This window comes from Rhinolophus ferrumequinum, chromosome 11, assembly GCF_004115265.2.
Source record: "Rhinolophus ferrumequinum isolate MPI-CBG mRhiFer1 chromosome 11, mRhiFer1_v1.p, whole genome shotgun sequence".
Lineage (NCBI taxonomy): Eukaryota > Metazoa > Chordata > Mammalia > Chiroptera > Rhinolophidae > Rhinolophus > Rhinolophus ferrumequinum.
Genome location: NC_046294.1, coordinates 64,340,608 through 64,355,008, shown reverse-complemented (window position 1 = coordinate 64,355,008; position 14,401 = coordinate 64,340,608). Strand labels below are relative to the sequence as shown.

General features: G+C 46.4%; 1 protein-coding gene across 1 annotated transcript; it reads right to left on the bottom strand.

The window, feature by feature from the left end:
* Positions 1-566: 566 nt before the first annotated feature.
* MTNR1B (melatonin receptor 1B) lies at positions 567-12,454 on the bottom strand. Its single transcript, XM_033121852.1, is given in 3 exon segments — positions 567-1,030; positions 1,033-1,437; positions 12,232-12,454. Coding segments are annotated over 3 exon segments (1,092 nt in total).
* Between the last annotated feature and the right edge of the window lie 1,947 nt (positions 12,455-14,401).

The window sequence follows — 14,401 nt, the reverse complement described above, 5'->3', positions numbered from 1 at the left end:
GCGTGTGTGCATGTATAGGGAAGGTCAGTGGGGGAGAGGGTAGACGGCTTGCCCTCTGCACCCACCCAATCCAACCCCCTGAGGCCCCTGCAGAGCTACCCACCTTCCAGTACCGCAGAGCTTGATCTTTCGTCTTTGCTAACAGGAAAATATCCATTCCTGCCACCCCGCAAGGGTAAGAGAGAAAGCAGCAAGGAGGCCAAAGTGGGAGGATGAGAGGGCAGCCCATAGGAAGGAAGGCCTCTTCTGCTCCAGGCCTTTCCTCATGTTGTCGCTTCTTCGCTCCTTGTGTGTGCCAAGCCCCCAATGCACCACTGAGAGAGTGTCTGCCAGGTCCAGTGCTGTGCTCACTTGGACATGGCCCCCTTACCTGTCAGCATCCCCCAACCAGCGTAAACCAAGTGTGCAGACAGGCTTTTTGTCCACGGGATAAAGTTCTACAAGCCATATGTGGTCATACAAACAGGACAACGTGGACTAGCAGGGTGCCTGATATCACCCTTGGACCTAATTCACTCCTATCATTTCGGGAGTTTGTCACCCAGCTGGGGTGCCTCAGAGCCAGCCTAGAGAGCATCTGCTTAGATGGGGTGCTGGGCATTAAGAACGGGCAGAGCTTGGCGCTGCTGCTCCTCAGCACGGCTGCCCTTGGAAGTGGCCTCCAAGCAGAGCCGTGGGTTCCAGAGGGACAAGACAATCTTCTTGTATTCCCTACGAAAGTTCTGGTTCAGGAGCCCGTAGATGATGGCATTAAGGCAGCTGTTGAAGTAAGCCAAGACGTAGCGTATCACAAAAAGCCCCCCGGGGACCTGGGGAGCCATTTCTCCTGGGTTGATGGCCACAGCGAGGCCGATGCAGTTCAGTGGAGCCCAGCAGATGGCAAAGATCACAAACACCAGGAACGTGGTGAGAAAGCCCCAGATGTCACTGGGCCTCAGGCGCAGCGTGCTCTCCGACGGGGCCTTCCTACGGGTCTGGCGCACCAGCACCCAGATGCACAGGTAACAGAAGGACACGGTGGCCATGGGAGGAGGAAGTGGAGGACCACCACCGCTGCTGTGTACGGGGCGCTGGCCGTCTGGATGAAGGTGCAGGAGAAGATGCGTGGGTCATACTCCAGGGACCCCATGAAGAAGTTGGGCACCAAGGCCAAAACGGTGAGGAGCCAGATGAGGCAGATGTAGACGGGCGCGTGCCAGTGCTGGCAGAGCCGGCGGTAGGCCACGCTGCGGCAGATGTAGCAGCAGCGGTTAACGGCAATGGCGGTGATGCTGAAGACAGAGCCGATGACGCTCAGGCCCTTCACCAAGGCGCTGGCCTTGCAGTGCCTCTCCCCCAGGGCCCAGCCATTATGGACAACGGCCACGAGGATGAGAGGGTAGGGGTAGAAGGCCACCATCAGGTCCGCCAACGCCAGACTCACCAAGAACCAATTCCCTGGAACAGGAAACAGGAAGCAAGAGTCAGCACCAGACGCCACGATTTCTGTTCTGTAAAATATGCTATTCTTTGTTCAGTTACTTAAAAATAACTTGAGTTACTGTTGGTGTTGGGATTGGAAACCAAGTGGCTTGGAGAGGCAAAAGTTTAGGGCTCCAACTGCATCTCTGCTACTCACTAACTGTGTGGCTGAAGCAAGTTACTCAGGCTCTCCGAGCCTCATTCTGCTCATTTGTAACATGGGGTTAATGATGTCCCCTTTATACTGTAGCTGTGAGAATTGAATAATGATTCAAAGTGCTTGGGGACACAGTGGGTGCTCACAAATGGTATTCTTTTCATGATAGGCACAGATGCTCTGCGGTTTTGCATCATTTAAACTCAGGCAAGGATTCTGGGGAGAAGAATCTGAAAATCAGAAATCTGGATTCACCGTCACCACTTCCCCCTTCATACGCCCACCTGCCCGCATCTCTCTCTGACAGTTTGCTCTTGCATCTTCTCAGCACTGGTTAATAGGCTACTTTCCAAATGTCTTTAACTCATTTTTCTAAATGTGAGTTGCATTTTGCAGGTGGGATGGAAGAAAGGTTCTGAGAGTGGGAACCATGTGTTCTGGTATTCCCGTTTTCCCTGTCTGGGGCCTAAATGCAGCCACGTTGTCATGTTGGCAGGCACGTGGTGTGGTGGCTCAGAGACCAGTCCTGCTGAGAGGGCAGGGGCTGTGGGTGCTTCCCATCTCACAACTTCCATGGCCTCCCATCTTGGCCTGCACATGCCCCAGCTTCCTGAACTGCCTCCCTCCTCTGAATAGAATATTCTCCAGCACCATCAAACGCAGCCAGCCAGAAAGAGCCTCAGGAAACCACAACAACCTTCGATCAATCTGCTTCAGGGATGTTCTGGGCCAGAGTCCTAGGGAGGACATAGGACTTAATCCAAAAGAACACAGTCTCTGTTCCTAAAGCGCTTGCATTCTAAAACCAACACCGACTCATGAATAAAGCACCAAGAAGCTGAAAGTGTGGGCAACATGAAGTTTACGGCATGCCGTTTGTTTCATTCACCAAGTGTACTTTTTGAGCACCTACTGTGTGCTCAGAAGACACTCTCCCACAGCAGAGGCCTCAGGGACCCAGTGGGTGCTGGACATAGTGTTTCAAGTCTCCTGGCCTCTTGCCACATGGTAAGTGCAGGCTGCCAGTCTTAGAGTAGCTGAATGCAGAGGGCAGATGGAATGGATTTGCAGGAGGGATTATCCAAAGAGGCAAGGACACTGACACTCCACTGCCACCACGCTTCTGTTCTGCATGTCAGAGTCTGACGTAGCCACCCCAGCAGTCCAGAGGGTTAGGCAGATGAAAGGGTCCAAAAGCACAGTAATCAGAGAGGCTAGGCTGTGATCTAGATTGAAGGAGGTTCAAAAACAAGAGGCTCAGAGCCACCCAGCTGGGAGTATCCCTGAGTCAGACCTCCGAGCGAAGCAGACTCCAAACTTGAAGTTATAACCCCACAAAGTAGAGAAAGGGCTGCCTCCAGCCCTCCCTTGTCCTGACACACATTGTCACCCCAATCTCAAGGGAGATTCCATGGGAAATGGTCCATGTGCCCTTGGGGACCTAGAAGATCCACAGGCAGCCTTCCGGAAGTGCCTATTTTGGCCTTTGGGGTCAACCGACTCAGAACCAACAGGAAAGAAGTCTCTTAGCTCCCTGGGAGTTCTCAGGACCTTACTATTTCTGAGTCCTGAGCTAGGTTAGGGCCCAAGAGAGACAGGATATTAACTGAATAGAAAGAGATCTTTTGAACAATTAGAGTGCAAGATAGTGAGCTTCCCGGTTCTCCAGACATTCAAGTAGAGGTTGATGGTAAAGCAGACTTTGGGCTCAGCTTGACGGCTAGATTCCTCCCAGTCTACTATTTTAGGGAATCTACCTCTTAATGGGATAAAGGCCCTTTGGGTTCTTTCTGGTTGGTAATGCAAGGCAAGAAGCGCACATCTGAGGACTTGCTTGGGATGGGATTGGGGCTGGGGGCAGGTCTCCTGCTTCTCCATTTAATTCCCAGCCTTGTTTGCTTTTACCGCTGGTGAATTTCTGTCTCTGATTCCCCTACGCAGATCTCACTTGGTCCCAAGAGAACGAGGGATTTCCTCTCTCAAAATTCTTATTCTTAGCTGAATCAGGAGCCCTGGTCGCTTCCCAGAATTTTAAGAGTACATTTGACATTTAGAGGTGGTGCTGGGAGTTGGAGTGATCTAGGGTAATATCTGTTCGACCACTTCTGGCCACGGAAACTTGGGCAACTTACTGAACTTCTTTCTCCGTGACTATTCCTTTGTCAGTTCCCTCCTTGCCTTTTGGAGGCCTCCTTCCCCCTCCTCACACACATCTACACGGCTGTTTCTGTGAAGAATATCACTTCTTTCCAACACAGGAATTTGGTCTCTGCCAGCCCGCTAAGCGGCAAACAAGCTTTTTGGCACATGCAAGTACGTGGGGAGAAAGTCAAGAGCTGCTGGGAGCCTGTGCCAGCTCAGCCAGCTGTTTCCCCAGGAAAGTGAGTCAAGCTCTGCAGTGTTAATGTGGCTTATCTCCTAATAATGCCCCAGAGGCTGGCAAACAGCTTGCAAATAGTAGGAAGGACACATTCAACTCCACGTGGAAAGTGATTCAATTACTCTCCCCTATTACTCCGGTTGTTCTTAAACGGCTGAAATCAACCAGTTCCTGCTGTAGAGTCATCTGTCCGGACGTCGTACTGTCTCCTGGATTTCTTGCCACAATTCCAAATTAGGCGAATAAAATTCTTGTTTTGTTTCCCATCTGGAAGAAGCCAGGTCCTATCTGGATGATAGTCAAGGAAAGATCCAGTTCTCTCTCCATTTCTTCCCCAGACAGGTGAGAAATCAAATAGGACACAAGCAGCATGGCTCATCACCCCATGAACAAGCTCCTAATGAATATTTATATCATAGTCCTGATGTGACTTATACCCATCTGCCTCTATCGAACTGGCTTATTCGTGGAGATGGATTTCAACAACAGGGTTTTGTTCACTAATATAGAATTCCCTTCCATATTCATATGCAAACCATCACACACCAACCATCACAGTCCCCTCCCTTCTCACTTCCTTTCTCCTTCTTTCTGGGAAATCTATTTCTTACTGAGAATCTGGTGATCTGGGAACGAGCTAGCCAGTGTTGAGCTATCTAGTCTTCATCAGATAGGAGAATTCTGGAAGATAAAGCTACCTCCAATCCCTTGCCTCTTTTCCCTGTGCCCACCCTGCATGCCCAGAAGAGGAGTTTGTTGGATTGAAATTGTCCCTAGTCATTGAGTTAAAATAGGTAATGGAAAAATAGATAGCCATTGAGTCGTTTACTCAATAAATATTGCTAAATAAAATTTACTAGGTACTGGCTGGCCTGCCTATGCTAGGTCTGAGGGAATTGTGGGAGCAAGACAGACACAGTTTCTCCCCTTCCAAAGCTCAAGGTTTCATAGAGGAGACAAATAAATAAAAACAAGATGTGAGGGTGATGATAGAGAAAGCAACTGATGATCCATCATTTCTAACAGTTACACTTCCTGTGCCTTTAGTTTTATTTCCATCCTCCACCTATTCAAACTTACAATACATTTATTGAGTGCCTACCACATTCTACTACAGGAGGGCACAGTGATGGATGAAAGACATGGCCCCTGCTGCTGACATGTCAACAGTGCTCTTGGGGGAAAAGACACGGGAACAGTGGCCCTTCAGTGTGGTGAGAGCTGGGAGGAAGGGCAGCTCAAAGGAGACGGTGGGAACAGTGGCCTGAGGCTGGGGGCCATGGCGGGGGACAGGGCTGCTCAGGCAGGACGATTCAATCACCAAGGGGTCAGACAAAATTATCAAGACCCTAGCAACAGGCTGCTTCCATCCCAGGAGCTGTCTCCCTCAAATAGGATCCTGTATGAGAAAGGGCATAAGAAATGATAATCTTCAAATGAATGTGAGATATTTTTATTAGTTATTTTCTGAGGAGAAGCATTGGAAATTACTGTGAACAGGTCATTTATTAAAAACTTGATTTCCTTATAGCTACTAAAACGGTGACTTTTATATTAGCATAAACTCCTAATTCGATTCTCAAATTCTTTGACGGCAGAGATTGTTTTCCTCCAAAATCACATTACTCATAAAAATCCTAGAGTGTGTGGATGAATCATATGAGGGCTGAGTTGAAATCTAACTTTGCTTTAATTAAAGAAGAAAAGGATGGCTGAGCAAGCTAATAGTATAAACAAAACTATGACGGGGGGTATTTCAACCACTTAAGAGAAGAAAATATATTTAAGAGCATAAGCATTCATTTTAAAAAAAATAACTACACCTATTACAAAACAGTCTGCCATAACCATCAAAAGAGCACTTGGAGACTCTTATGGTAGCATTTTATTACCTTTATCTTAATTATACTTAATAATAACAATAAAACAACAATCGGTATAGCATCTTAAAGATTGTACTGTGCATTTACATAAGTTGACTCAATTGTTTCTCACAAGAATTCTTTAAGGTTGATAGTGTAATTTCCATTTTATAGATCAAGAATCTAACACTCGGATTATGTGAATCGCCTATAGCCATACGAGAAAGAGTGGGAAAGAATAAGAACAGCAACAGGAGGAAACCAAGAAAAAAGAAATGTCAAGTGGATTAAAGGCAATGGTGTAGAGTTTCTTGGTCATCCTCAAAAGTGAGAGAGAAAGAACAGAAAAGCGCCCGTTGAACTTGGCAGTTAGGAGGTCAGCAGTGATATGAGCAAGGGCACATTCTATTGAATGTTGGAGGATCAACTTTTGTACTGTATGTTGCTCTCTCAATCAGCTTTACCTTCAAGGGAAGGTGAGAAATGGAATGGTATTCAGAAAGGGATGTCCTTTGATAGGAGATAGTGTACGTTTTTTTTTTGTTTTGTTTTTTTTTGTTTTTTAATTTTTCTTTTCTCTCTTTCTTTTAAATGAGAGAGACTTATACCTGGCACATAATAAGCACACAGTAATGCTAGCTATTATTTGTGATTGTTGTTTTTATATTATTAGGAGTTGCATAGAAAGAACAAGAAAGAAGCTCCCAACATTGGACTCGGATGCCTGTGGGATAAGCTATGAGAAGTAGCGGTGGGCCAGGACGTTGTAGAAGGTTGGAGATTGTCTCTGGAGTGTAAATCCCCTAAGAACTGGGACTTTACTTCTCAACTGCCTAACTTTTACTCATTCAGCCACAAACACTTAAAATTGTAAGACTAACAGCAGCATTAGTATCTTCTGAGTTTTGCCATATATCATGCTAAATACAGAAGCCAACTTTCTGAAAAGAAGTCACTCAGATATGAAAGTCTTCATATCCCTGGACTGCTGAGAGCTGAATGGGAGGAATTAAAGAGGATTATTTATGAGCTTTCATGATGATTTGGCTTAAGACGTAATTATGGGATTTGAAATGTGTTCATTTTTGTTTGGTGCAGAGATCATAAGGATTCAGAACCAAAATGTGAGGTGGGAAAGTTCAGGCGACCTCAGGCAGGGAGTTCAGGGGAGCCCAGTTTGGTCTTCAGTTGATAAGCACTCCAAACCCCACAAGCTCAACAGGTCAAAAGCCACCTGTCACCTACTGGCATCTCCATGAGTGGTCGGCAATAAGATTAAGCCTTGAGGAAGTGGGAGCCACCTTCCTCCGTAATGCCTGAAGGGCAGGCACTGTGAGTCTATTAAATATTTCCTCCATGCCTCTCAAGAGACTTTGTCCAGGGCCAGCCTATCTATTCATTCATTATTTACCTCCTCAATCAACAAGTGGGAGAAGAAGGGCAAGGAAAGGTGGCCACATGGCGTGTTCTGCTCTAATCGAACTGGGGATCCAAACACCTGCCAGGCTGAACATTCCCACCAAGAAGCCTGCAATGCAACCCGCTGTCCCGGAGAAGAGGTGGAGCAGACTCTGTGTCACTGGGCACCTGGAGGACAGAGTGGACAGAGTGGGCAAGGACCTGTGTTCAGCAAACAAATCTTCCATGTTCTCCTGGGCAATCCTGTTGTCAAATATTTTCTATCCTTCCTCCTCACAAATCACCAAGATGTCCTAGAACTGGCCATGTATCCACTTACTACCAATACCTCCGTGACAGCCTCTTTAACACAGTGGCAGCAAAGACTCCATTGTCAGTTAGCTCCTGGGAAGTTAGAGTCACTGTCCCTGTGGGACAGGAATAACTGGTGCGGTGTGCTTTCCCCTCTGCTAACGGAGATTATTGCAACGTTACCGTAAGGACATGTTTGTCTGGCTCTCTTCTGTAATGGCAGGAGGCTCACATTTTACAGACCACTTAAGGGGGCCAACTCCCGAAGGGGTCACAGGGGCACAATTCTAGGGAGCCAAGGCATCGCTGGAGCCTGCTGGCCACACAGCAGCAAGCAGGGAGCAGGCACACCTTTGCGCAGAGGGTGCCAGTCAGCTTTTAAGGACAAGACTGAGGTGTACTTTGGGCGTTTAGTGCTAAAAGCAATTCAGTTCCAGGAGAACCATACAGAGTCCACGAGCAGCGCTGAGTACTGTAACTGGGGTCTACCCCACCTCCTGAACCTAAATTCATTCCTTTTGGTCCCACGGCTTTCCTCGTATCTTGTCCATTTTCAATTTGTTTCAAAAAATGTATATTCAGTTTTTATTATGTACCTGGCTCTGTGAACAGAAATGGAATAAAAGTCTCGTTGTCAGTGAGTTCATAGTCCCGTGGGAGAGTGAAACACCAACAATACAGTAACGGGAGAGCACAGGAAAGCCCGAGGAGAAAGACAGCAAGTGTTCCTTTCACGGTACTAAGAAACATCACCAACCCCTTAGGGGAGTTGAGGAAGGTGTTTGAAGGCGGGATTCACCAGCAGAAAGGAGTCAGGACCATCCCACGATGAAGGACGTGTATCAGAGAGCGTGGCCTGAGTGGGAATGGCGGCAGCTCCCTGCTGTGGAGTTGGACATGGGTCGTAGATGGAGGGCAGGGGTGACCCTGTGGCAGCGGTAACATCCACTGGACGAGGGAGAGGGAAAGCTGTCTAAAGACCATGGACGTAGTTTGCTCAAGAGACAACGAGGGTGTAAATTGCAGTAAGAGTCGGGAAGGCAGGAAAGAGGGAAATTGAGAAATACTCTGAGGCAAAAATCAGGAGGACTTGGGGAGTGAAGGAATGAAGAATGACTCCCAGGTATCAGGTGTCTGGGAGATGAAGAAAGGAAGGCAATCCAAAAATTAGCATCAGGTAAGCCAAGGGAAGGAAAAGCCTCAGGAAGGAGTGGCCCGCAGTGTCACACACAGGACAAAGAGGCATTTCCGAGGCAGCGAGACCCCAGCAGACTGAGGAAGAACTGGGAAGCAATGAGGTGGTCAGTGGACGCAAACTGTTATATTGAGATATATATTGGCCGAGAAGGGAAGGAAGTTAGAAGGAGACATAAAAATCAAGGACAGATTATTTTTTCTTTTAAACACTGGAGACCCCTGTATGTATGTGCAAATGTGTGTGTGTGTGTGTGTGTGTGTGTGTGTGTGTGCCTACACACTAAAGGGAAAGAGGCAGAGGTTGAAAATACGGAAGAGAAAGAAAGAACCTTATGGAGGAAAGTTCCAGAAAAGCAGGGAGAGGAAGAGATTTTGTAAATACAGGGATTAATATTAGTGAGGTCTAGTCTGGGGTAAGAGTGGCATTGGCGGGCATAAGGCAAAGTTCTCAGATGCTGTCAGAAGAACCCAAGTGTGACAGGTCCCCAGGAAACACACGCAGAGCAAATTTGAAATGCCAACCCAATGCCATGTGCTATACAAGGCTCTAGGAATATAGCAAAGGGTGAACACACACTTGGCCTTACTTTCTAAGTTGAGTCACTGCCCCAAATCTGTCTCCCACCTCCCCTCCACCCTGCTCTGTCTGCCTTTCTTTAGTGCCATCTCTGAAAAAGTTAACCCAATGCATGCAGCAACAAAAGCAGCAGATAAGGTAGTCTCCCCGAGAAAAGGAAAATTACCCTGACCTCTTACCTGCCATCAGGAACATCCCACAGAGAAACTGGGTTTGTAACAGTTAAGTAAAGGATTCTGATGCCTGCTAGGAAAGGTGTTATGACCTTAATATGGACTGTGTGCCTTGGTTATTGGAAATATACAAGGTCTGACAATTAAGTTCGCGAACTTGTTGCAATCATGTTGCTAACCTTTTTTGATATGAGAGGGATTATTCACTGTTACGAATTTGCACCAAATGTACAAACAGTTAACCAACTTTGCTATTTGGAAGTGCTGAAAAGGCTGCATGAAAAAGGCGACCTGAACTTTTTGTCAACAATTCATGGCTCTTGCATCATCAGCTCACAGGGCACTGTCTGTGAGGGAGTTTTTAGCCAGTAAACAAATGACTGTATGGGAACACCCTCCCTACTCAGCTTCTCTGGCCCCCAGTGACTTCTTTCTTTACCCAAAGATAAAGGAAATGTTGAAAGGAAGACACTTTGATGACATTCAGGACATCAAGGGTAATAAGACGACAGCTCTGATGGCCATTCCAGAAAAAGAGTTCCAAAATTGCTTTGAAGGGTGCAGTAGATACTGGCATCGGTGCGTAGCTTCCCAAGGGGAGTACTTCAAAGGTGACCATAGTGATGTTCAGCAATGAGGTATGTAACACTTTTTCTAGGATGAGTTTGCGAACTTAATTGTCCTACGTAGCTTTGTATGTGTTCTCATTGTCACGCCTATCTTCTTAATACCAGTGAATTAAGGAACCAGATTTAATTGCAGAAAAATCTAAAATAAGTTTTTTTTAAAAAAATTCAAACTCTTCAGTTTGAATTAATAGTGCAATGGGGGCTAACTATTCAGTTAGGTTTTTAAAGCACCTTTTGAAATCTCACTCTGACAATGTTATTTGTTTTAAATCAATACGATGATTTTTCATGACTATCATCAATAAAGCCAATAGTCAAATAAAAACTGGTTCAATTGCATGACTGGTGCAGCCACCAAATGTGTCAGGAATCAATGTCATTTAGATATAGTGTTAAAATTATTTTCTGGTTCTGGGCTGTAGCAGACTCCGCAGGAGGTAGGCATGACAGAACAGAGGATGTGCCAACAATTTAACATGCTTATTACCTGCTCTAGCCATGCTCTCAAATCAGGAAGGTTCCTGTGAGCCCTGCTAAGAGTGCAGAAGAGGCCAGCCCTCAGCAGGATGGTGGAGGGAATAAGATGCTTGTCTGCCTCAGGCAAAAGGACGCAGCATCCACTGTCCTCAGCAACCTCCCCCATAGCAGGCAGCCCAAATTACTGAGCAGGGAGCCACAGCCCACCAGGCTTTCTCTAAACACCCAATTAGTCAGGAGGAGAAGTGGCCAGTGTCAGAGCCTGGAGGGCCCAGCCCTGCCTCCTGGTGCAGGTAATGAAAGTTTTGGCTGCTGCAAAAGTATGATATGAGTGATAATATTAAATACAGCTTTCTAATAATAACCTGCTCTTTCCTAATATATCCGCTTTTACTCAAAGGGCACAATAATATCTTGGGTATATACCAGCTAATACTAGCCACCACTACTGAAATGACTGAGAAAGCGTACTTCATAATGTTGTTTCCCATATTATGGATGGAAGCTCACTTTTTTTGGGTTGGGGGGAGGTCTGTTCTTTAGATAAAAATCCTCGAGTCATGGGTCCACACAAAATATGTACACATAAAATAAATAAATAACCATTTACTTAAAATGGCCATTCTGAATGGTCTAGCTCCTTAGAAAAGCATGTTTAAGCTAGATAATTGATTTTCTGCTGTTATCTTTTCACTTTAATTCCTCTAATTGTAGAGTTGCCCCTAAGGCCCAAACTGGGAAATTATAAATTGACAAATAGGTCACTGAGCTTCTTCCCAAGCAGAAATAGTCAGCATACTGCAATGACCCCTCAGAGACAGATTTCAGATACTCCCTCCTTCTGGTTTTGTTCCCTTGCAGATGTGAGTGTGGGACAATTGAAATGAGAGTGGATTGAAAGGGGAAAACTATTTTCAAGATTGCAGCACTATTTAACCAAATCATTGTTTTAATCTTCCGTTAATCCCATAAATTTCCTGTCTTCAGAAAACAACACGTTATCGCAAAGCAATTTAGTTCAGTCCAAGCAGAGCCTGCAGACTTCTGCATTTGCACTCTGCTGGTTGCAACTGGGTCTTCAGATGACTTGGAGATAAGTTTCTAACATAAAACCCACCAAAGTGCTTCCATTAATTCACTCATCGTTGCAGCAAATATTTTCTAAGCGCTTACTGCGTGAAGCAGTGCTTGGCAAGGGAGAGTGAGATGTGTTAAAAATCCTGAGATTTCTGTGGCCAGAAAGGGGCCGCCACCTGGACCGGCACAAATTGGAGCTCCATGGATAGCGACGGGTGTCCAACCGTGTGGGTTCCCACAACTCCCGCGCCCTGCCAAAAAAAATTCGCAAGAAAAACTTTGCTCAATTCATGCTGGCATTGATGTACTGGGTGCGCCCTGTGTAATTGCAACAGGCGGGCGCCAGATCCGCACGTCGGGGAAAGAGAGCAACTCACCCTAACTTTTGAGTTTAAGACTCAATTTGGAGACTATGTTAAAGGGAAAAGAATGGAGCGCCCAAGACTAAAGAGGGACCAGACGGAGGGCTGCGGGGGTCAAGACCAGATGCCAGGGGACCGTCGGAACTCAGCAGCGGACTATTGCGCTCACCTGCGTTCCGCAGCTTGCGGTTCCTGCCCACCGAGAGGATGACCAGCAGGTTGCCCAGGACGTCCACCACGGTGGTGACGATGAGCACGGCGGCCAGTGCGGGTGCCACCCAGGGAGGCCGGGGGGTCCCCGAGGGCCGCGCGCCGCCCTCCCCTGGCAAGCCGGGACTCTCCGTCCGCCCGCCAGGCTCGCAGCAGTTGGCGAAGGAGACGTTCTCCAGCATCGTGGACCTCAGTGCCCCGCGCTCCAGCCACCGCGCCGCCCCTTCTCCCTGCAAGACGCGCAGTGCGGAGCTGGATGCTCCTGCCACCCCCTTCCCGGCCCAGCCCACGTGGGCTAGTGAGGAGGGAGCTAGAAGAGATAATGAATTAAGCCTGGACAGGGGGCGGAGAAAAATATAGAAACGAAAGGAGGACTTGGGGTGCAGGAATTGCCAAAAGGAGTGGGTCCCTTAGCAGCTCGCTCAGGAGGAGCTGCGATAGCGCGGCTGGCGCTGCCACCAACAGGTGTCTGGTCTAGCTCAAGCTTCAGTTCCTGAGCTCACCGCCATGCCTGAGACCCCAGGTTTCCCCCCAGAAAAGCTGTGTCCAGGGACTCCCAGGTTTGTGAACTGGAGAAGGTGCTGGTGGTTGGGACATGCCCTTGTTAGAAGGCCAGAATTTGAGGCCCCATGAAGCTATGCAGCTCCAAAGAGAATGCAATCCCCAGAACATGGGGGCAGATCCCAGAGCAAAGTAGGGCTACACTCTAGGCAGCTGCAGGAGAAAGGTGAACCTAAGCTATTTATTGAGCACTTGCTGTTTATTGTGGGAGACATTGATGAGGTCGCTGCCCTTCCCTCTTTATAAAGCCAAGAGAATACTTTGATAGATTTATGAACATCTATTTAAACATGATAATACTTAAACAGATATACTTGTATTGGGGTGATGTAATATGATTTTTGGAGGGGTTAGAACAAAAGGAAGAGTAAGATGTGATCATAGGAAAGAAGAAACTTAGATGCCCTTTATTTATTATACAATGTTTGTGCATTCACTCTGACAATAACAAGAACTCACCTCTTTTGGGGCTAACTTTATGCCAAGCACTGTCCTGAGCACTTCTCACATCACTAGAATCGCTAAAATCCAAAAGGTTGACAATCCTAAATTTGGTGAGGAGGTGAAGCACCTGTCCTCTCATCCATTGCTTTTGTGAGAATGCAACATGGCACAGTCATTTTAAAGAGCTGTTTGGTAGTTTTTCAAGGAGTTAAACATAAACTATCCACGATCAGAAATGAAATGCAAATGAAATAAATGAAACATATGTCCAAAAAGAGATTTGTGCGAGAACGTCTATAGCAATCTTCTTTATAGTAGCCCCAAACTGGAAACAGCCCAAATGTCCATCAACAGATGAGTGGGTTAAACAAATTGTAGAATATTCATGCAATGGAGTACTACTCAGCAATAAAAACTACTGATATATACTGATATATACAACAACATGGATTCGTCTCAAAATATTATATTGAACAAAAGAAGCCAGATACAAAAGAGTACATAACTATACAATTCCATTTATATGAAGTCCCCAAACAGGAAACATTAATTAATATATGGTGACAGAGATCAGAACAATGGTTGCCTGTGGAGGGTGAGGATTGACTGGAATAGAGATCAAAATAAATTTCTGGGACATTATTTGTATGTGTGTGTTTTTATATAGATTATACTTTCTCATCCCACTTCCCCAAAACCTACAAAAAAAAAAAAAGGAAGAAAGCAGTGGATAGGGAAGGATTTTGATGATGTGATGATGCAGAAGAAGATGATAATTAAAGGAACAAACTCCTTGAGAGGTGAGCTTATCCAGAGCCCAAAGAAGGAATGTGATGGGTAAGAAAGAGAGGTTTTCTCCCTTACAGCAGAAAGACAGCAGAAGCCAGGTGCAAATTCAGAAGTGTTTCTAGATTGGTGTGAGAAGATGTGGGAGTTCCTCTCTGGCTGCCATATTCTCAGGGAGTTTGAGGCTACCTCATTAGCCAGGATTCAGGGGGAAAGAGTGTGGGAGGTTTGAAGACATATGCGTAAGAAGGTATGAAATGTCACTGCAGAAAATGGGAGCATTACCTAGGAAAGCATGACAGGTATGTCAGGAGAACAAGTGTCCCTGTGTGGTTTAA